General features: G+C 47.9%; 1 protein-coding gene across 6 annotated transcripts in view; it reads left to right on the plus strand.

Annotated features, from left to right (window-relative positions):
* The first annotated feature begins 18,926 nt into the window (after window positions 1-18,926).
* Window positions 18,927-23,150, plus strand: part of SLC22A15 (solute carrier family 22 member 15) — a 53,743-nt gene continuing 49,519 nt past the window's right edge. For 5 of the 6 annotated variants that reach the window (XR_012765669.1, XM_075437144.1, XM_075437132.1 and 2 more), the window contains exons 1-2: window positions 18,927-19,093; window positions 20,936-21,043. Coding sequence is in view for 5 of the 6 variants with exons in the window: in XM_075437144.1 (XP_075293259.1) it covers window positions 19,007-19,093; window positions 20,936-21,043 (195 nt within the window). In the remaining variant the exon portion in view is untranslated. The remainder of the gene's footprint in view (window positions 19,094-20,935; window positions 21,044-23,150) is intronic. The other variant, XM_075437150.1, reaches the window with a different exon arrangement.

Below are 23,150 nucleotides of genomic sequence, written 5' to 3' on the forward strand. Positions count from 1 at the left end.
ACCTCGTTGGTCAGTACTGGGTCACCTGTCCTGTCCGCCCCTCCCCACAAGTACGACCCTTTCTGACTTCTCACTTGCGAGACCTAACAGATCTGTTGGTGACCTTGGCTGCTATAGTGATAATTACAAAGAGGGGCCTTTTTCTGCATTGCTTTACTAGCGTTAGCTCAGTGTATCTATAAACGTTAGGTGTTATCAACTTTGGAGAGGGCACTGTCTGTAAAATACACAGCCAGCTTCAGAAAAATGCAGTTACTTAGAAGAACTTAGCTCTAAGGAAGATTCACTAAAAGAAAATCAGTTCTCTTTTAACCAAAACCAGGACATCTGCCCAACACTGTCCACACGGTATCACTGTGGTGGCATGTATGAATTACAGTGGCAGCCTCAGGCTGGAAACAGTGTGTCTCCCATTGCCCACACTGAAGGCAGATGCTGCTTAGACGTGTGCTGATAACAGAAGGTGAGTTTGATTTTGAGTGTAAATCCAGATTTGCACTTGACATACAGTAGATGTACCCACGGTGTGTGTCCCGATTCAGGGGCTTGTACAGTTTTCAGTGGTGTAGGCAGAATCTATTCTCATAAGTTCCTGGATTTCCATCACATCCTTAATGTATCCCAGTTGCTAAGGGTCCAGTCATTCATAGAAATTCTCATTTTAATGCTGTGTACGGTCATGAACTCTAGGCATGTCTGTGGCAGACTGCATACTTCTTTTTCACTATACGATCAGGGTTTGTCTTGCCACTGGCTTTTCCTCTTTATGTTGGCATGAAAAGTCTACAGATGGCTACAGATGTGGATCTGTTCTTTGTTGTTTGCTGGCTTGACAGTCAAGGCCAACAAAACTCTATACTCCAGTAGTCTCACGGGTTGCACAAACGGGTCAATATCTAACTTTATCTGAGCCTAGCAGGGCTTTTACCTTCTTGAAATATTTTGCTACAGTGCTGGATAAGATTTACAGTAACATCTTCATCCTTACATTTGGTGAGGATGTTCTGGCATTCCACCATGGTCCTATATCATAAGCTAAGAAATAGCATCTTTTGTTTCCTGAGGATTTCAAACTGAAAGTTTGAAAAACTCACTACTTGAAAAGGATGTTTCTGTGTGCTGTTAGGACCCTGAGGGCACCAATTAACTTTAATTGCCCACCCCAGCCCTTATTAGGCTCTCCACCAACATACCCTCTGCCCATAGGCCCAAGGACTCCATATAAGCTCAGGGCACAGGTGCCCAGATCTATCCTGAGCTGTGTCCTCTGTCTTGTCACAGAATCACAGAATCACAGAATAGTAGGGGTTGGAAGGGACCTCTGTGGGTCATCTAGTCCAACCCCCCCGCCGAAGCAGGGTCACCTACAGCAGGCTGCACAGGACCTTTGCCCTCCCTTACCGGGCGGTTTTCAGGACAGGTATCATGTTGGTGCTGTCAGACATGTCCTGCCTGGTCAGTCCCACGGCAATAAAAGGCAGTCAACTTTGTGGTTGTCATCAGGAGAAAGGGCCAAATGTTACTGTGACAGATCCAGAAAGGCAAGGAAGTCATCATGTCTATCACCTTCAAGGAGATGTTGGCACCCAGATAAGCTTGCTTTAGTATGCTGCACACAGCAATACTGAAACTCTTCCCGCTGCTGTGGTTTCGCTCCTGACTCTTCTGAGGCATGGTTGTGGCTTCCTTCGAATCCTTCCTGAGAGCAGGATGTGTTTAACTGCTTCAAGCACACAACAGATTGCCATTTCTTGTACAGAATAATGCGTTTCCTACTGTGAATTGTATTTGCCCTGCACTGGCCGATGCATATCATCAGCACACGGATATATTTCTCCCCGCTCATTTTCCTGCTTATCATTTTTGTTAGTATTGCACAGCAGCTGAGTCTGCAGCCCAGCAGAAATCAAATTGGTCATTGATCTCAGAGCAGAGTTACCACAACGGTAGCTGGATGGCTGGCAGTCTTCAGGGGTGTGCCTAGCACGTGTGAATCTCCCTGGCTCTGTTACCATGCTACAGGTATCATGTTCACTGGAAGTCTGTGTCAGGTACCTTACCATCCGTTCCACAGCTGTGCTTTCCTTCTGCAGAAGGCACCCTACCGGGAGGTGAAACGGTGCTGTTTCCCCAGCATCTTCCATGCCTGTTCATGACCTGTGTGTTATCTTCCTTGTCTCTTGAATGGTTTCTGTGGGGTTTGTGCTGGACTATGATTTATCAGTTGGCTTTCCTGCTTCATGAAAACTGTTGGCTCTGGCAAATACACTTGTTCTACTGTTGCAGCCATCATTTTGATGCTGTCTTCTGTTTGGTTCAGCAGCCCTTGCTACTCTTTCCCTAGGCCTGGGTCTGTGTCTCCGGGCAAACTGGAGTTGTTTCAGTGCAGGGGCAGGATTGCTTGCAGGGATCTTTAGTGAGTCTCAATGCCAGTTTTGTGGTTGTCTTTGTTGCATTATATGTTTGTATAAGCACCAACACATTTTAACTTCCCCAAAAGCAGCTCTCTGAACTCTCATTTCCCTGGGGTCACTGTAGCAGCCAAATAGATTGCAGACTTCCCCGCATCATGTGGTGTGGGGGTGTTTGTCCAACACAAGTGTATCTCGCTGCTTAACCTTTTTCTCCAGTGAGATGTGAAAGGGGTAGCTTTAAATTCTGTGTCCATGTGCCACTTGACCAACAGTGTTAGCACCAAAGCAGGAACACAGTCTTGCAGGCTTGGGCACTTGGTTTCAAGACTGGAAATAGAATATCCCTGCACCATTTCTGCAAGTTACTTTCTTTCCATGCAGTCTCATCCTTGCTGTGGATCTCGGAGGACTGCAGGCAGTCATCCTGTTCCGTACTGCCACAGGCTCACTGGGTAAGAACCAGAAAGAACTCCACCTATAAAAGAGAAGATGACTCCTTAGGGATGAAGATGGCTTTTTGCAACGATAAGGTAGCCAGCAATAAAATACACATGTGTAGACTGACTTAACAGTTGTCCCAATATTTCCTTCCCATTCTGACACAGACTGCTACACCAGAAAATACATCTTTTGCTGGATCCTCAAAATTACTGCAAATGAGGTCCAAGGAAGAGCCCCAGAAAATAGATGGGGAGGTTTCAAGGGCTGGAGTCTCCACCTTGTTTACTAGTTACTTTGTTAGTGCCAAGCAGATGTGTGTGCAAATCTCTCCTGTTGGAGACAATGTGTTAGATCCCTGATGCCTAAACTATTAATCTGTGGAAGGAGTTAGTAGCCCTGGTCTAATAGCAAATTATTATTACTCATTCCTTCCTCACTCCCTTGGTCCTTTCTGACATGAACCAACGGCTTTGGTATTACGTGACAGACAGAAATAAGATGTTGGCAGCTTCTTAAAGATGCCCTGGGCTACAGAAATCAAAACCTTCAATATCTGTCTCTCAAAGACAGCCCCTGAGGACAAATGCTGCAGCACACTTCTGTAATAGGATCTGAAAATGAACTTGCTGATTAACAGATCATAGAAATGTGCCCTGAAGCCTACTGATTCCTGACTTTTTTCTGACCAGAAATGCTGTTCCTCTTGCCCAGCCCTGGGAAGCCACTTGTGAGAAGCGGCGTGATTGACTTTCCCTGCCTAGCCACCTGACACGGTGCACTCACATGAGTGACACCACTGAAAGGTAGGAGGGCATTCTCTGCGTGTGGCTCCTCTTCTAGGCCAGAAAGAAAGAAACCTCTGTCATGGCAGGTGTGACTTCAGAGTGGCAATTCAGACTCAGAGGCTGCAGATCTGTCCTGCTTTGGCAGGCAACATCACAGAGTGTATGATCCAAAGAGCTAGCTGAGTCTCACATATAGGTCAGCGCCTCTAGATGTTCAACGCGCTTCTTCCAACCGCCTGGCAAAAGGAACATGTTTGGAGGTGTAAATGATTTTGACAATTCAAGTGCTGTGTGTTAATACACTGATCAAAATGCTGAGAATTTTCAGGTCAGGGCGCATCTGTTTTTCTCAGCGATCTTGTTAAGAAGTAAACCCTTCTAGCCCGGGAGACACTGAGGAAATGCTGCAGGATTTCTCTGTCTGGCAGGATTCTCTTCCAGTATTAACTAGTGCTGAATCTTCACCACAGAAAGACTCCTGTCAGGGTCTTGAACACTAAACAGAGACCTCAGCAGATCAGTGTTACACCAAATAGGACCTAAAAGGCCAGAAATGCCTCCACACTCTTTGCCACCATCAGTGCTGACGAACGGCCAAAGCCAACAACCATTCATCAGCACGACTAAATGAATGCAAGGAGCTTAGACAACACTAGAAGAAGGAGCAGAGTCATGGGGCCAATCTGCAGAGCTACTGTTGGTCATGTGAGGTTTGCGTCAGTGCCTGCCTGTGCTATCGATTCATTAGATAAATCTGGGCACTTCCTGTTGTCTGCCACCTCTTCCCTACTTAGGAAATAAGGATAGTTCTGCTCGCTAGGGAGGTTGTCTTTGGGCTTGCACTGCCTAGGATGCACCAAAAAGCTAGATCTCCATGTCTGGGTGCAATGCATCTTGCCTATCGTGAAATGCCCTGGGGAATAAACACTTTTGGTGAGTTGCTTCACTTCATTCCTAACAAAGCAGGACACTTTGCATTAGAAGTCAGTTGTTTTAGAAGACAATGGGTGAAATCTCGAGCTCGACACTTGGCTTTCACTCAGTCCATCTTCTGTGGGAATACTGGCAGCTGAAGAACTGACTGAAGATGGCATAAGACACTTTAGTAATAACACAGTGCATTTCTGCGGTGCTATTTGTCCAAAGACTTCTGAGTATATTTGTTAACTAAGGTAAAGCCCAGGGAAATCAGCTGAAATCTTTGCATTGACCTTAAGCGGCTTTTGGATCAGTGCCAAAATAAGGAAATATGCAGGTTCTGGAAAATCCTGGCATGTAGGCAAGAAGAATAATCTGTTTCCTTTTTGGATAGAGGGGAATGGAGGCACAGAGGTAAAATGGCTTGTCTGGTGCTGCCTGGATAATCTGAGATTGACCCTAGGTAAATACATATGTTTTAGGAAGTACTGACCATGGGGTGAGGATGTTCAGTTGACGTGAAATGGGCTAGACTTCAAAGTGCAAATTCAAATCACTTTAAAACTTTTCAATTAAAAAAAAAATCCCAAAGCCTCATGCGGATTCGGTACAGCACGAATTAAGGACAAACTTCTTTTAATTGAATCCAAAAAGCTCCCTTGACTATTCCCTCTTCCATCTCTGCCTTCCTCCTCCTTTGGTGTCTTGTTATGTTTTATTTACAGATAACTGGAAACGGAATATAAACTCATTCAATGAGGCCAACTGGAACTCCAAAGATATCAGCAGTTAATGAGTGTGTACTTAAACCAGTCTCACTTAGAGGCAATAATGATGGATGGATGGGGTGGTAGCAGGTACAGTCCGGCACATGGGGTCAAAATACCTCAGACTATCCAAACCTGGCCCCAGCTTTTTCTGGCTTAGGGAAAGGCTTGATCCCCCAATCTAAAACCTAGGAACTGACTTCCTCATGTGTTGTGGTTGCTGCACAGGACTGCCATGGCTTTGACAACAGCTCTCAACTGACAAGTTTCTATTGCCTTTCAAACAGCTGAAAAACTAGATTGCCATCTGAATTACGGAGTGTGGTTCCTCTTTTTGTATTCAGAATATAACTTAACTAGTGGTCAAGATGGGCCAGAATATACCAGAGGGGAACATAGGACTACTAAAATCACAGCATTGAAGAAGGGGCTGTTCAGTTCTACCTCCAGTGTTGCATTCCCTTTCCCAGGAGCTGCATCATCCATGCTGGCTGATGGCCAGTTCTTCTCTCCTCCCCATGGTCAAATCTGGGGGTCCCATCTCTTGACTGTTTGCTTGTAAGTCTAGCAGCTCATCCCTGTCAAAAAAAGATGACTCTCCATTTCCATTTTGACTTTTTCCCTTTCAGTCTACATAGACATATATGCAATTCTTTTCACTTAACTTCTTTCTTTATTAGCAAATATTGAACTGTAGAGAAGTTTGGGTTGCAGTTGATATGGTACATATGATAAAGACAAAGTTGTTCTCAGTGGCACTGTAGACTAATCACTTCCCAACTACTCTCCACTCACAAGGAGTAAAGGCAGTTCTGCCTGTGTTCTCAGCAATTCTTCCCTTGCTTTTATTGGCAACGCTTCTGTTTTGGCAGCAACCTGTCAAGTTTAGAGCTGGCAACCACAGTTTTTTCTCATTCTCAGATGAAACGTAGGCAACATGTTTTCTATGAAAACACCCTTCCTACTCTTCATTAATGCTTCCAACATTATTGTTCTTGGTACAGAAAGCAAACATTGGTAGCTTTCCCTCTCCCACCACTGCAACTTGAACAGAACAAGGGCCGAACTGACATGGAGTTTTTGAACAGGAAAAAATGTCCAATGAAGAAATAACAAGCAAAGTCCCTCCCAACAAGCCCAGAATGGCTGAATCTGTTATACAAGTGGATGTCAAGGTTGAGTTGTAAGCTGGTTTTGAATGAGCTGCTAGGTCCACACTGTGCCATGCAGAAATACTTGATTCAGGGTACTGAAAATGCTCTAGTGCATTATAATCACCGTACCATGGTCCGTTCTTGTCCCATCTCTTTCAGCTCCACAAACTGATCCTTAGAAACACATTACACAGGAAGCAAAGCGAGTCAAGTCCTAGAAGTCAGGTTTCTTTTTCTACTCAGTATAAAAAAGCGTGGCATGCATCTGAGGCATCAACTGGATCAGGATTCTCTTTGCTTAAGCAACAAGCTTGTCCCTACAATCCCTGTTTAAAACACTTCTGGCTTCCTGTGCATCTCACAAATTATTTAAAATCCAAGTCCCTGCAGAGACCTTATCTACTTGTGTCTACTCTTATTGGGAGCTTTCTATCGTTGGCCCCCCTCCTGCAAGAAGTTTGCCAGCCCAGAGCACTCTACGCTCTGGTCCTTCCTCATCAAGCACCATATCTGCTTCTCTGTTCACTACAGTCTCTCACTTTGCAATAAGACTAGGGATAGTGGTAGTCCACTTCACAGCTACATGTAGAAAAAGACCTCTTACAATCTTCCAGCAAAGTTGTCAACTCCCTGTGCATCTCATAAAGCTTGTGAAATCAGTTTAGCTCATGGCCTCCATCTCCGTAAGCCTCCTACACCAATTTCTGAATTCTTGCTCCACTCTACCCCTTGGGAGATCTGGCGATCTAGGGTGAGATTCAGTTCCAAATACCCACACATGAGGATCTCAAAAATAAACTGTGAGGAAGTTAATCTCTGTTGAGAAGCTTGGAGCCCTTTCTCTTGCTCACCCTGGGGTTAGGACGGATATCCCAGCCCCAGTGAAGGGTAACGCAGCTGTTCACACTTGTGCTTCCTTTATCCCTCTTAATGGAGCCTCTGTCCCCTTGACACAACTCACTTCAGTGACTGCAATCATTAAAGGCATTGGAAATAGGGTCTGAGACTTCTGCAGACGTCTGCCTCAGGTGTCATGACCAATGAACCGATCAAAAATGCCAGCTCCTTTTAGAGTGCCATCCCTGAATTCATACCCGACGGCAGATCTGTCACAGAGCAGCCAAACATGTTAATACAGTTGAAGCCTTTAGGTGCACTTGTACCCTCAAAACTCAGTGGACTTGCTGTCATCCTCCAACTGTTCAGTGGCCTAGATGAAATTAGTTAGAAGTCTAAATGCAGCTGCTAATAAAGATACTGTCTTTCCGCCTCAGAAAAAGCACCAGCTCCCCTCGCTAGCAGATGTCCTCTTTGGCAGTTCGAGTCAATGAGGAGTTAAGTGATGAAGTGATGAATCCCGTCTCCAGGAGGAGGCCTCAGGCCCTCAGTGGCAGTGGTGGAAGCAGCAGAAGCGAAGTTCTCCATTGCTGCTGCCTACTGGGGCCTGGAGTTGATGTCAGCTGCTACTAATGTTGCTTGACACCAGAATCAAACAGAGCTGCTTGCGTGAACTGTCTCCTACTCAGCAAACTTCTTCTCTTGGCTCCTTGCAGGTCTCCAGGAGACAGGGCTGGGGGTGGATGGGCAGAGTGGTCCCAGGAAGAACTGCAGGGTCTGGGGCCAGCTGACAAGCACAGCTTGGGGTTTGGGAGAGGAATACATATCTTGCCTTTTCTGCCTGCTTGCTACTGTCAGACAGACTTTAGACTGGGAATCTAAACACACTTGGAAGGACTGTTCTCACAGTCCAGAGCTCCCAGAAGGAGGAAAGGGAGCAGGAGCACTGCTTGCAATCTTCTCTCAGAAGTCTGTCGATACGAAGGCTATGCGCAGGTTGAATTCAGCACCACCTCCAGCAGCAAAAGTGCACTCCAGCTTCCATTTCATATATAGCAACAGTCCTAAACCAGATTGCTCCAAATGGCCAGCTGTGGATGGAGGAAGTGGTTTGGGAGCTGAGCACAGTAAACCACACATCTGAGAACCTTTTACTCACTTTCTCCTTGCATCTCCAGCTAAGGAGCATTCGCCAGGAAGTCCTTCCACTGTCCTAGAAGAATAGCAAGAGACCTTACAGCACTCAGCAAAGGTTATAAAACTACAAGTGGCACAGAGGGTGTGAACTCTCTTCCATTTCACCAAAGAACATGGCACAGGCAGGTGGCAGGTCCCAGGATAACAAAAGGAGGTCCTCTTTCACAGAACGCGCAGTTACACAGCGGAAATCCTTGCCAAGGGGCACAGTGAACAACAAAAGTTGGCAGGGCTTCCAAAGGCGATTGGACAATGGAAGAAAACCTGTCTAGACCTACTAGGCATAAAGGCATCAGCTGTGGGTGAACTAGCCACACTTTACAGGAAGACTGGGAAAAGGGGCTGGGAAGTCTAGGGAATGCTCTTCTCTAGATACGTGCAACTCGTTAGTGTTGGAGACAGTACTGATCTTTGGTACAGCTACTTTTATATGAAGTACATGCTTATGATCGTGGTAAGGGTGAGCAAGACTAGGTAGATCCTAGAAGGAACTCATTTCTAAGGCAGACAGCCCGCCCTGGCTAACATGGGTCAAATATACGCCTTCCCTGCGGCCCTAAGGTGTTCACAGGAACAGCAGTGCAGGCATTCATAGCTTTTGACTCTGTGTTGAGAGGAATGTCCAAACTCACTCCCATGGAGCTGTGTAAGAACTTTTACCAAAATCCACCCAGAACAGGAACACTAAGTTTCGGAAGGACCATCCACATTTTCAACAGGCCTATGGAGAACAGAATCTGGCCTGGAATGCGTGCAGCAAAGTCGCCAATTTTATTCAGGGAATCACCCACAATTTTCAAGGATAAAAATATTAGTGGAGTTAAGATATCTCTTTTGTTTTTTGTACAAATCCAGAAAGACCAGAAATTTGGTTGCCTCTTGCTGTATTTTAAGTTCTTCTAGCATGTATTGCACCAGAAAAGTACGTATTTTTAATGCACAGATATTGTTCTCCTTTTGGAGGACAAAGGTGACTCTCTCCAATTTCAGCATCCTCCAGTTTTTCTAAAAAGTCTTTGAATTTGTTGCACCAGACTTGGATTCCCCTATTTCAGTTTTCTGGAAGGATTTCTCCCATTCAGCCTAAGCTAACCCAAAGATGACAAATTTGCTTTTGTGCAATAGCCCAGAGGCTTAAACAGGTATAAAGACACGGCATGTATTTACCCCCAGGAATTCAACTATGTGATTTAAACTTGCAATGGCCACTCTCTGCCGCTTTCCTAGGTTTTGCCATCCTAAACAAATTTTGCAGCTATTCTGTACCTGTTATGGTCATTTAATAATCTCAGCAGTCTGGAAAACGTGACCATTGTGGCCAAGTGACTGGTCAATACTCTGGTAAGCTTGGTACTTAGCAATGCCCCGTCGAGTAAGTCACAGAATCACAGAATGGTCGGGGTTGGAAGGGACCTCTGTGGGTCATCTAGTCCAACCCCCCTGCCGAAGCAGGGTCACATACAGGAGGCTGCACAGGACCTTGTCCAGGCGGGTCTTGAATATCTCCAGAGAAGGAGACTCCACAGCCTCCCTGGGCAGCCTGTTCCAGTGCTCCGTCACCCTCAGAGGGAAGAAGTTCTTCCTCATGTTCAGCTGGAACTTCCTGTGCTTCAGTTTTTGCCCATTGCCCCTTGTCCTGTCGCTGGGCACCACTGAAAAGAGCTTGGCCCCATCCTCCTGACACCCACCCTAGAGACATTTATAGGCATTTATAAGGTCCCCTCTCAGCCTTCTCTTCTTCAGGCTGAACAAGTCAGTCCTCTACAGAGCGGCTGCTTCTCTCACCTTGTAGAAAGATGTTCTTTGGCTTTTGTTGTATATTGTCGCCCTATGCCTGCATAGCATGGCGCCGTGATTGACAGCAATAGCAATGAAGAACTAGATCTTTACAAGTCTGAGCGGCAAATTTATGTAGCTTTTGCTGGAAACATCCGACGAGACCGCCTTCGTGTTCTGACAAAGATCACTCCAGGCTACGGCACTCAGACCCAGATTTCGGGCGTGCCAGCGCGGTGAGATGCAAACAGGGCATTCCAGCGGCAAGGCCTGCGGGCCGCCGAGCGCCCGGCGCCCCTCCCGCCGCCGGGGACGCGCCGGGAGCACCCCCGGGGCCCGGCAGCCTGCGGACAGCACCCGCAGAACTCATCTGCAGCCATTAAACACAGCGCGGAGAGGACTGGAGCTCCCCCGCCGCGCTTGCCTGACCCCGACCCCGGACACCCGGCCCCGGCCCCCGCCCCGGCGGAGAGACCCCGGCCCCGGCCCCGCAGCCGTGGCAGCGCTCCACCGCCCCCTGCTGGCCGCGGCCGGCGCCGCAGGCGCTCTTTGTTCCCAGGGCGAAGGGAGCCGCGCGCTGCTCCCTATTTATTCCCGTCCTTTTCCCTGTCCCGAAAAGTGATTTTTAGGGGTCTTGCTCGGTTCCCCTGCGCGGCCCTGTCGCCGGCGGGAGGACTCCGCCCTGCCGCTTGGCTGGCCGCCCGCCCAGGTCTTGCTTCAGGAGCGCGAGCTGCAGGGGGTGCTGAGCGGGAGCGTGAGAGACTGTGCCCTGTACCAAAAAGGGCACTGATCCTGCCCCGCTGAGTGGCAAAGCCCTGTTCTTGGGCCCATCTTTGGAATTACTTCAATGGGTATGCTCAAATTCACTGTCTGGGCGACTGAAGCTTATGTTAAAGCTGGTTGTAACGGCGTAGTAAAAAAGAGGTGAGGCTCAAGTGCTTTGAATCCAGAACTTCCTTCCCCGGCTCTCCAAACTGCTACTAATGTTCAGACTAGGAGCAGTGGGACAGCCAGCCTTGGTACGGATCTGACCTTCTCCAAAAGTCGGCCATGGCCGTCTTGTTTCTCTGTACAGCCAGCAGAACGTTCTGACCCCAGTTGGACGCCCATCCTGCCGCAGTGGTTTGCAGGTCGTCCTGAGCCAAATGCACAGGAGAGTCCCAGCTGAGACCTCCAGGCTTCCCGAGGTCCTCAGCATGCAGGCAGTCAAGCACTTTTCCTGCCGTCGGGGCACTGAAACACCGGCTATCGCTCCGTCTGCACTTTCACCTCCGGGTGACATCCCCTACCATCGCCTCTGTTGGAGAAACTCCAGATAGCCCAGATCCGCTCCATCTGAAAGCCTTCCTCAGGACCTCTTCCCACCGGAGTGCCCGTGGAAGCCTGCCTGCACACATCAGCTGTAACGAGCAGCTCAGCGCCGGCGCGTTTACCTCATTTGTACCGTACCCTTCACCTCAGTGGCAAAACCCGTTGTCTCCATGTTTTCTGCATCCAGCTAACTTGTGTGTTCGTCTGGATTCACATTACACCCTCTCCGTTTCACGGGCCCTCGTTGCTCTCATTGACTCCTCTCTTGCACCAGACTGTAAATTTCTGAGGCAGCCATCAACTCGGGAAGGTAAAAACTAGCAGCATGGACAGGTGAGAGACCCTTCCGACTGTAGGTGTCCGGAGCTGCAGGGCAAAGCCAGCTGTTTCTCCGGGATCCTGTGCTCGGTAAGGGGGCTGGTGCCTTTCTTTTCCCCGTGTATCAACTGGAATGTCTGAACACAAGGATGACTTGAAACTTCCTTTTTCCTTGGGTAACGGGCAGCACCTGGAATTCTCCTTTTCCACTGCCCAGCTGCACAAGCTTCGGAAGCGTTCTTTGCTGCGAAACCCTGGTTGCGTGCATCGCCCCTTCCTGGTATTACTGAGTGAGGGTTTTCCCTTGCAGCCATCTTTTGTAGACACTCCTGCAGGATCCCAAGGTCGCTTTGAGAACCACAGCTCTTTGGAGAAACAGGCTTCTGTGTCTTGGAAACTCCCCCAAGGTACAAATCTTTTTGCTGGAGAAATGCCCTACTACTAGCTATAGAAATACATGTATGTATATACATGTAGTATATATACCTCTCTGCAGCATCCTGATTACTGACATAATAAGTATCCCCTACCTCCCATGTCTCGAGCTAGAAATATGGAATCCGATCACCCATGGATGCCTTCTCTTTTTGTGCAGAAGCCTAAGGTATGTCTACACAGTTCAGCAGACCGTACTTCGGATGGCCCTGAGCTAGTGCCAGCCAGTGCCTGGCAGTCTGCACAGCACAGGCTGTGCCAACCTGTCCGGTCAGACGTGCAGGGCCTCGTGAGACTTCCCATGTCGCTGCCACAGTGCTCTTAGGTCTCCAAACTTCTACTAATTTTGATTGTGAGCTTCTACCTGACACTCAGCAGCACCTGACTGATGTCTGGCTGTCTTTACACCTTCATTTCTGAGGGGTTTTCCTAAGTTGTCTCAGTTCTTTCATTAGGGCAGGACAGGACCAAAAGCCTTATTTTACAGTTTGGAGTTGCTGTTGAAGGACGAGTTACTCCTGTGATAACCTGCTGCAGGGGTTATTAAGCAATTTAATGGGGGCCAAACATACTGAGCAGAATACCAGTACTCCACGACATGGCATGCCTTGGGTAGGAACAGCTGCTGAAATCCATGCGGTTGTCCTTGTTAAGGGCTTTTTGCTTTTCAAGGGCGTTGTGAGGAAGCAACCACCCGCCAAGTGCCCTCTCTGCCTCCAAATCCAGAGCACTGTTCCTTCTGCCAGATAAACCACCTGTAAGTGCTTCTGTGTACTTCTGTGGGATCTTCGGCAGTCTCCAGAGCAAGAGACACGGTCCAAACACGTCTTCTGTGGCGGTAACGCAGAGAATGAAGGGTATAAATGTCCAGATTGTGAGCACTACTCCAGCCAAATGATGACTGCTTGGAAAGAATAGAGTCTACAAAAAACACGTTCTCTGAAAGGCAGCGTGGCACAGCTGCTCAAAAGAACCATTTTGAGATACAAGCACCCACCTTTACATTCAACACTGTTACCCCTGTCTCAGTCACCGCTGGGAGACCACAGTGGTCAATCCTGCCTCTTAGGACTACATTGTTTTTCTCTGTATTTTCTGTCTAAGTTTTTAGCAAGTTTAAGCACAAAAGTGTGGTTCATACACTCTTTTGCTCAGCCTGAGCCCCCTGAAGGTGTTTGTGGTGAAAGCAGAGCTCCCACCTCAGGGTGGACATTGTACGTAATGTCTAAGTGACGGGAAGCTGAGCAGGATCAGGACAGTACTTACAGAGGCCATTGGCCAAGAAGGGTGTTGGATGCAGATGTGCAGCTTGGGACATGATCAGGGGAGACATCCTGAGAGCAACTATCCACTGTCAGAGATACATGGTGTGTGAGGAAGCTCAGATCTCTCTGGAACCAGATCTGGAGCTGGTTTGCAACAGGCAGCTGTCCATCTAGCAAGGGACGGGGAATCAGCTTGTAGTATCATTCACAGTACAGCCAGAAATTCAGTATCCCCGAGCCTCATCTAAAATTGAAAAGTGCCTCCAGAGGAATTGTTTGTTGCTTTGTTTGCAAAAAGTGCAAACAGCACATCAGAGAAGCAAAAATGCCTTGGTGGGTTGTCTGGCTGAACAGTTAGTCAGGGTGTATTGTAATGAGCCATATGCTAGCTTTGCATAGTATTACGGGGTAAGCCAGCTGCAACGTGCAGCCGATTAGTCTGGTTGGAAAGATCTTCGTTTTCCATAACAGAAGGCCAGCAAAGGCAAGCATTCTGGCAGGTACCATCCGCCCCTCCGACTGCTCCTGTCATCTTGCTGTGGATCGGATGAAGCTAAGAGAGCAAGAGAACCTCTGCTTTGTTTTCATCCTGAAGGGGGGAGCCTCCTTTAGCCCTAGGCTTGTTTGATAGGAACTGTTTTTATGAACCATAACCCTTTTCTGTTCTTACAGAAGAGGTTTCCATGACGTCTTCCCACAGCTGCCTTTCTTATTGCCTCAGCCAGAGCTCAGCCATTCAGCATCCAGCATAGCTGGTGTGGTGGAAGCCTCCTCTGAGTTCAGGGGATGGAGGTCAGGAGGGGATGGGAACCTGATGAACTGCGAGATCGCGAAAGTGGCTGCAGAGCAAGAGAGCAAATGCCCTGTTTGCCCCAAACCCCATCTCCTGCTGTGGACAAAAGCTGATGCCTAGGCAGGAGTATAAGAAGAGAGGGTAAGTATTTCCTCCAGATATCAGCTTTGAACAACTTGTATCTCGGGCACTTTCCAGAGCCAGAGGTGTTTCCTCTTTGCGTTAGAGAAACCTCAGTGGACTTTGCTTCTGCGTACTTGTCGAGGCCTCACTTGAACCCACCTGATCTTCTGGCATCCACGGCAGCCTGGGCTAAAGAGTTTCGCAGCTTACTCACAACATCCACTGATGGACGAGCTGGAACTTCCTCCATCAGGAACAGATCTTTGGATCTCAGCTGTGCTAAGTGCTGAATCAACGATTTGTGTGGCCGTCCTTTGAATTGGTGAGAAACATCAATAGTTCTTTTAAGGTCTTTTTTCAAACTGTTATTGGTTTTGTTTCCAAGGCAAAATTAACAGCCGTGTCAGAATCTACTACAAATGAGTACAACAAATCTGGAAACACAATGCCAACGAACCAGACAAGTTTTTAGCTCTAACTTTTTTTTTTTTAGAGAGCAATTTAGCTTAGGGTTATCCCTTTGCATTTCCATATATCTAGCGCTTTGAATGCTCTGGGTCATCATTACGTACAGACAGAAAGGGGCTGAGCACATATGGAACTATTATTTCAGAAAGGCTGAAAAAGAAGCCATGCAGCTGTCTCAGTCTTGGGGTGCCCACGTGAATTTGACACGTGAGCCTCTAAAGAGCAACAAAACCATGAAGCAGCAGTAATAGGGGGGGGGTTGGGAGCGATGTGGTAAAACCTAGGGGATACCACATTTGTGTCTGAGTAAGAAGCCCGAATCACTGTCATTAAAAGAAAAATTCCCCACAGACAGGACTGTTAAGACTATTCTTATTTGACATGGTTATTAATGAGGAGGAGGAGGGAGCAAACTACACATTAATGAACTTCACAGACAATAATGGTCTGGGAAGATCTGAGGGCTCTGGTGAGATCACTGGCCAAGAGGAGCACAGCGCTATCATTGTGTCGCCAAAATGCTGAAACCTCTGAATGTTGCATCCAATCCTTTCCAAAACCACCGGCCTCATGGGCAGACACCTTTCATTGCCAGCAGAAATCAGGAAGATAAAAAAGTCTGCTTTCCTTTAAATTCACCGTACGGTCATTGCAGAATGTGACATGAGGTGACCTGCATGTTCGGGGTTGAGGGTGGTGGTTAATAGGTATTTCACTCCACCCAGCCAGTTCTTCCTCTCCTCCCTCTGCACTCCACCTGGGTTCCTTGCTTCATTCCTCTGATCTGTGTCCCACAGGTACAGTCTTTGCACTCATTCCGGCAAAGTCCCACCCTTCAGGCAGGCCCTGGAACACCTTTCTGCCAACCCTCAGGTTTTAGTGCAAAAAAATGAAAAGCCAAATCCCTACTAAAATCAGGTGGGTTTGGTGGTGTGACCAAAATCTGTAAGGTTTAGAATGAAGTGGAAATATAAGAGGCTCAGTCACAGCTGGGACATGGCAGCTACAGAATCACAAAGTGGTTGAGGTTGGAAGTGACTTCTGGAGACCATCTAGTCCAACCCCTCTGCTCAAGTAGGGTCAGCTAGAGCAGGTTGTCCAGGACCATGCCCAGTTGAGTGTTGAGTATCTCCACTCCATAACCTTCCTGGGCAACCTGCTCCAGTGCTTGATCACACTCACTGTAAAAAACAAAACAAAACAAGCAATTTAAAAATTGTATTCATTGTATTCAGATTGAGTTTAATGTGTGGTTTTTTTTTTTTAATTTGTGCCCATTGCCTCTTGTCCTGTCAGTAGCCACCCCTAAGAACAGCATGCCACCCTCCTCTTTGTTTCCTCCCATCGTGTATTTACACCCATCGGCAAGTTCTTCCCTGAGCCTTCCCTGCTGCAGGCTGAACAGTTCCGGTTCCCTCAGTCTCTGCTCTCATGGCAGGTGCTCCAGTCCCTCCATCATCTTCATGGTCCTCTGCTGGACACTGTTTGGGAAGCACCCACGCAAGAGGAGACAGCTCCCCAGCAGCTGTTTTCCTCAGGCGTCGGGCATTGCTGCACAGCATGGATGTGCCTGAAGCTGACCCGGTAACTTCGGTAGGGTCAGGACTGGAGGCTGTGGGACTCAGAGGCATCACACCCCAGCAGAGCCATGGCAGGCGCAGTGCCAGAACACTGTCCAGAAGGCAGCACCATGGGGAGGTGAACGCAGCAGAGAGCTGCCAGCTGGAATGGCTGCCCAGGCCGTGGGCAGAGCCTGCAGCTCGTGTGGCTGTGAGGACGCAGGGAACGCAGGAAGGAGAACACCCAGGCAGGGGTGCTGGAGGTCCCAGGCGAGCGAGTGGAGAGGAGGAACGCCTTGGGGGTGAAGAGAGCACAGTCGTTCACCCGTGAAGGGACCCTCCTGACCACCATCACCTGCCCCTAAATCTGCCCACCTTGACGCCAGGGTTGAGGAGGGGCTGAGAGCTGAGGGCAAAGGCAATGGCCCTGCCTGGTGCTGGGCAAGCTGGAACCAGAGTGCAGCTGAGCAGACTGGGAGGGCAGGAAGGGCGCAGGGGAGAGGAACACAGAGCATCCCGAGCACCAGGACACCTCCTCTGCATTGCAGCCGAGTAATAAAATGAGACAAGTGCGGTTGGCTGAACACCAGAAAGGTCCTGACATTTCACAAATCCTTTGCTGTTTTACCTTTAATCAATCTGTACTAAGCCTCAAATATGAAAAGAAGTGCTTAGGGCAAAGGTGAATTTCATATTAAGAGTAAATTGCTTTGATGCTTGTCAATTTGCCAAGATTTTTACAGCAAGGAAATGCTATTATTTCCCAGGCTCCTGGCATGGTCCTAAAGGTCACATCTCAAAACACAACTCTCTTCCTTTCTCTCCAGCTGTTGTTCATAGAATAAAAACCATAAGCATAAAGATGTTGCCGCTGCTTTTTGGTACCACCAGGTAAAAAAAAGCCTCAACAATATCAAAGTTGTTTCATGTTCTTGGAGCTTTACTGTAACAGTAGAAAGAAAATGGACCGCAAAAAGCTCATCGCCACTTCATATGAATACTGTTATTTCATAGATGTATTCATCTCCCTTCCCACTCGGTAGAGTTCACACTCCTTCACAAACCAGCCCCATTACTTCTACGTGAGAACTTCTACGACACTTTCACAATGAAGGCTCTCCAAATAAATGGCAAATACTTTCCATAAAACACACGACAAGCATTATGATTTTCTGAGAACAGCTATAAAAGAGAGAGGCATGTCCTCATTACGCATTAAATCAAGAACAGCAAGATCTGGGTAGGTCCAGAACTGAACTCCAGTGGCACCTACATAACAGTCTCACACTAAATTTGTCTTTTTTAACTATCAGCAGGTATGCTATGAAGTGTAATTACCAAATATTCCACAGTTGATGTATGTCAGCATTTAGAGGCCCTGCATGAATTTACAGAGCTTAAGCACTGTGCACAATGTCAGTACAGCTTCCCAGGCACAGGGCTAACACCGCTCAACGAAGGTGCAAACCCACTGAGCACACACCGTAACTTAACTTGCACTCTGAAGAAACTGTACCAGAGCTAAGCCACCACATGGAGAATGCCATAAAATCCACCTTGCTAGCATGGACCCAGGGCAGTCCTCTTGCCAAGCCCGCAGGGCCAGCGTGCTGCCTTGGTGTAACGAAGGGTCCAGAGGCAATGCCTCTTTCGCCTTCCAAACAGCTGTGACCAGGGCTGCTCCACCTCACGAGGACCAGCACCCACCTCCGCCTAGCACCCGTCTCCCCAGCCCTGCGCCCGCTCGCAGTCAGCAACCCAAGCACCCAAAGCACCTCCATGCTGCCTCCCTGGCACTCCCCCCCACCCCCCTCACAAAACCCCCCAGTCCTCTCACACCTCACCTCACGCTCCCCTCACAGCTCTCACACCCCTTACGCACCACCTCAGACCCCTCACAGTCCTCTCACTCCCTCACAGACCCCCTCTCACACCCCCCCCACACAGACCCCTCACTCAGATCCCCCACACACAGACCCCTCCCCACACACAGACCCCTCCCCACACACAGACCCCTCCCCACACACAGACCCCTCCCATGCCCCTCTCTCCCCGCTGGCGGCCAACAGCAGCCAGACCAGTGCACGAACTTCTCTTTCCCGCCCGCCCGCGCGCGCCCCCCCCCCCATTTAAATCAGGAAGGTGCGCATGCGCGCACGCTCCCAATGGCCGCACGGCGCCCTCCGCGTTTCCGCTTCCCTGCGGGGAACGAGGCAGGGAGGCTGCGCGTGCGTCCCTGGGCGGGCCGCGTCCCAGCTGCTCTCCCTGGCGCCTGCGCGTGAGCGCCGTCTCGCGCCTCCCGCCCTTTCCTCCTCCTCCTCCTCCTCCTCCTCCTCCTCCTTCTGCTCCGCGCGGGCCCGGCCGCCGCGCCCCGCCTCGCCCCGCCCCGCCCCAGGCCGGGGATGCGCTGCTGGGCGGCCGCTCGCCGGAGCCGCCGGGAGCGGGATGGAGGTGGAGGAGGCGTTCCCGCTGGTGGGGCAGATGGGGCCCTACCAGGTGTACCTGTGCGTCCTGCTGGCCGTGCTCCTCCAGGTGAGAGGCCGCCCCCCCGCCGCCCCTGCACCCCGAAGGCGGGGTGGCAGCACCCCCCCCCCCGCGCGGCGTGGGTGCTGTGGGCGGTCGGGTGGATGTGCCCCGGGTGGGGGCTGGCGCTGGAGGTCTCCTGCTGGTGGCAGGCAGCTGGTCGGCTGCTCTGGGTGGAGCCTGCAGCGGTTTGGCTGTGCTGCTGGGGCAGGGGGTGGCCGCTGTCCACAGGCGGAGTGAGTCTGGGGCGAGTGGCTGGTGGTGCCGGAGGAGCTGTGCCTTGTGTCGCTCAGAGGGCAAAGGGGCGTCGTGCAGTTTGTCAGGTGGAGGGCTTGGCTGAAGTGGAATTGAACTGGGGTTTCCGTGAGCTACACTGGAAGACACCAACTTCTGTCGGAGGCTTTGCTGGAAGTGCTGTGCAACCTGGAGCGGATGGTCTAGGCTGGTGGTTTCTAGCTTGCGTGTGGCTCGTCTGTGGTGGAACTGTTTGGACACCTACAGGTGGTCGCTGATAGCTGTCTGTGTAGAAGCTCTCCTCATCTGATCAGCTGATGGGCTATAACGGCTTATGGTACTTTCATTTGCCTTGACTTAACTCGTGGAGTGTAGAGGGAGTGTCTCTGCAGTAGCTATTTGGATGAGGCTCTACATTTTGGTTAGTAAAGTTTGTATTCTGTGAGATACAAAACTGGAACTCGCTTGAAGTTTCATGATAAAAATGGAATTCAAAGTATCCGTGGAGTGCTGTAACATCATTCAGAGATGACACGACCAAGTGATGTGCTCTGCAGCCAGGTTTGTCATCTTTACTTCCTTGCTTTGTCTTCATGCCCCTTCCCGTGGGGAGGGGAGATGAGGATAATACGTGCATCTTTGCAGTCAGGCCTAGGCATAAGGCATACTTTGAATCTAACAGAAGTTTGGGTTACTCTGTGTTAACTCTTCAAAAACTTACTTGTACCTTATTCAGGTAGGCTGACAAATGCTAGGTTACTGCCACTGTGGAAACTTACCAGCTGCAGGAGGGAAGAGGGGAATTTAAGTGTCCTTCCACCTCTGCTGACCAGTATTTTGTGGTAATCAAGAGCTTCCAGTCGTGAGCTGTGGGACTAACAAGAAGGGAACTGACAGAAATATTAAGAAGCTTTAGAAGATGACCAAAGAAAATTCAGATGCCCAGTCCTGTCAGTTGGGAACTCTCTACTTGATTGCAAAGCTATGATGATGAACAGCAAAAACTTTGTAGGTTTCTGTTTCCTTGTACTGTTTCTCTCTTTTCTTATACTGATATAGCTGATTAATACTTTAAAATTAGACATTGGTTAGAGCTTGCTCTGCTGGCTGATTGGCTAGAAAATTTGTATGCTCATAGAAGATTATGGATTAAGGAAGCAATAGTTATTTTTTTCTTACAGTGTTGGTTATGTTCCGGAATGAACTGCAACCATGACAAGTGCTGTGTATTCCCAGAGTTTTAAGTAGTATGGGACAGCTGTTCTGTGATGCTTTCATTTGTTTTCTTTTTAATGGATTAACTTGCATTTCTCAAGGGAGAAGTACATAGAAATGTCTTTACAAATCTCAGAAATAATTCAGGATAACTAAAGAAAAAAAGCAGGTTTGCAGGTCTGTTTTTTCTCCTTACGTTATGTTTAATTCTTGAACTTTACCAATGAGGATCATCCTCTGACTGATATGTTTTCTTTGCTTCAGATCGTGCAGGTGCAGGAGTTTGTAAGGGATTTAGTTGTGAAGCTTGTGGTCTTTCAGTCTGTGAATAGATGTGGGCTTATACAACTGGTTCTTGCTTGGGTGGTTGATTGCTTTCTGTGTTCCTTTATTGGTGCCAAGTTACGTAATGCGTCACTGGGATGTGCAAGAGCAAGACTGAAGGCAGGTTCCATGACCGGTGTTAGTCTTGCCTGGTTTATCATCAGTCTTTGGAGGATGGACCCAAAGGTGAGTCGTGTACCTGGTGTGTGTGACATAGATTTAGGTAATCGTGGGCTCCATTAGTGGATTAGATGCAGCGTGTGGCTGCAGAGTGAGAACTCCTGCTAGTCTATGCCACTGACTGTGCCATGGAATGATTATTACAAGTTATTGCTTGTTTCCTTGTCCCTTCTCACATGCTTCCTCGGTTGGCTTGTATTTTCACATTGGACTATTGATTTAAAAAACCACTTCTGCATTCTCTAACATAAGAATACCGCGGGGTGAAAACTAGTTTTGTCTTTGCTGTGCGTAGTCCCTTCATCTCTGATGCTAATGTACTAAGCTTAAACTCTCTGCTTTCCGTGCTCCGTAAGATTCCCAACAGATGTTCTTGCTTTCCTTGTGGGCTTTCGTGCTTTTTCGTCTCTGTGTGTTTCTGATCTCTAAAGTTTCATACTTTATAGATATTTTCCCTCATCTTAGTGTTTTTCTTCTCATATAAATTTCTACAGTAAACTACTTCTACCACGTAGCCTTACTGATATGCCGAAGTATTTTGTCTCTGAATTCTAATTATGAACATAGTTTATCTCACAGAACTTCTTTGAGGTAAGCTGTACCAAACACTGATGTCTGTATAGGTGAGACTTTCCACATGACAGTCCATTTTCATGTGCGTTTGAGTGAACTGGTACTCAGCCTGTGGGATGAGCTTACTGACCCTCTGACAAAAAACCTGTAGGCTGCCTTTAGTTGGAAAAATGCTTTTGTGTACCATCGTTGTAAATCTAGATTAAGTGTAAGTCTTGTGGGCTCCTTCTTTCATCTTTGCAGGGTACTTGATTTCACTTCTTCGCTGATTTGTATTATTCCTCTGCTACCTGCTGCTGTTGTTCATTAACTTGTTGAACTGTTACTGTATTAAGGTGTGCCTGGCTTGTTCACTATCAAGTTAGTAGAACTCTGGAAGATTTTTAGGGGTGTTCTGTAGCAGTGGTTGCTAACCTCAAAATAGAGTGACGACAGCCAGTGTAGAGAAACTTTTTTCAAAATCTATGGAAATACCCAGAGACTTAACTTATCTGAAGAATTCGGATGTAGAGTAATGATGTGAATTTGAAGCTGGGTTAGTCTTGCATTTCCAGTGTAGCTTTAAGAGTGAGGGAGGAATAAGAGTTGATAATTCTTAAAATACTAGGGGTTTTACTTTGAACTAAAAGTAATTGCTTGACACTTACTGTTTACTAGAAAGGTGCTCATTACCATTTGAAAAATTATATTGAAGCATTATGAAAGAATGGTGTCCTTTAGTGTTTGCTTAGTGTGTGTAGCAATGTTAGATAAAATATCACATCTTGATCAGATGCTTGAGAGCATACAAGCATATTAAAAAGAAAAAGTTTCTTGGTCTGCTGTGGCTCAACATACATGGTTGAAAGAGGTTTGCCTTTGCCAGTGAATCTGAGCTACAGGATTGCCCAAGTCTAAGATGAACCAGCAGAAATCTGAGAAAGGAAGTGTGTTCCTACTATATCTCTATTAAAAGGCTTTAAAAAACATGTTAGAGTTTAAAAGGGAGGTCTTGTGTTCACAGCTGAAAAAGGCTTTGCCTGAAGTTGAATAATGTGCATTGCACAGCCATATGGATAATTACCAAGGGTGGTGTTTCCCTGCATCTTAGGGACTTACTGCTAACTGAAGGGAAGATGGAAAAACAGTTGAGATAGTAACATCAGGTTCCTTGAATAATAGTTAGTTTTATGGCAAAGGCATTCTTGATGCAATGCAGCTGTAATGAGCAGTGCTGCTTTGCTGTTGGCAGCAAGATGATGTATGACTTCTGTTATTAGAATATCCCAATGCAGAAAGCTACTCTTTAATCAGCCCATCTGCACAAATGTTTTGAGGGAAAGCAGATTCTGGGACGTGTGGCTTATGTAAGTCAGGCTCATCCCAAATCTTTAGAAATAATTCAAAAGGAGTAGTGTCTGTCTTCAGGCAGGATACAGATGTGATCCCATACATAGCCTTGTTTAACTCTTTTTCTTGACATTTCATATCTACCCTCCACACACATTCTACCTCTTTAATGGCATGAGACGTCACTCTGTAGTTGTAATGACAGTAACCA

This window comes from Opisthocomus hoazin, chromosome 1 (assembly GCF_030867145.1).
Source record: "Opisthocomus hoazin isolate bOpiHoa1 chromosome 1, bOpiHoa1.hap1, whole genome shotgun sequence".
Lineage (NCBI taxonomy): Eukaryota > Metazoa > Chordata > Aves > Opisthocomiformes > Opisthocomidae > Opisthocomus > Opisthocomus hoazin.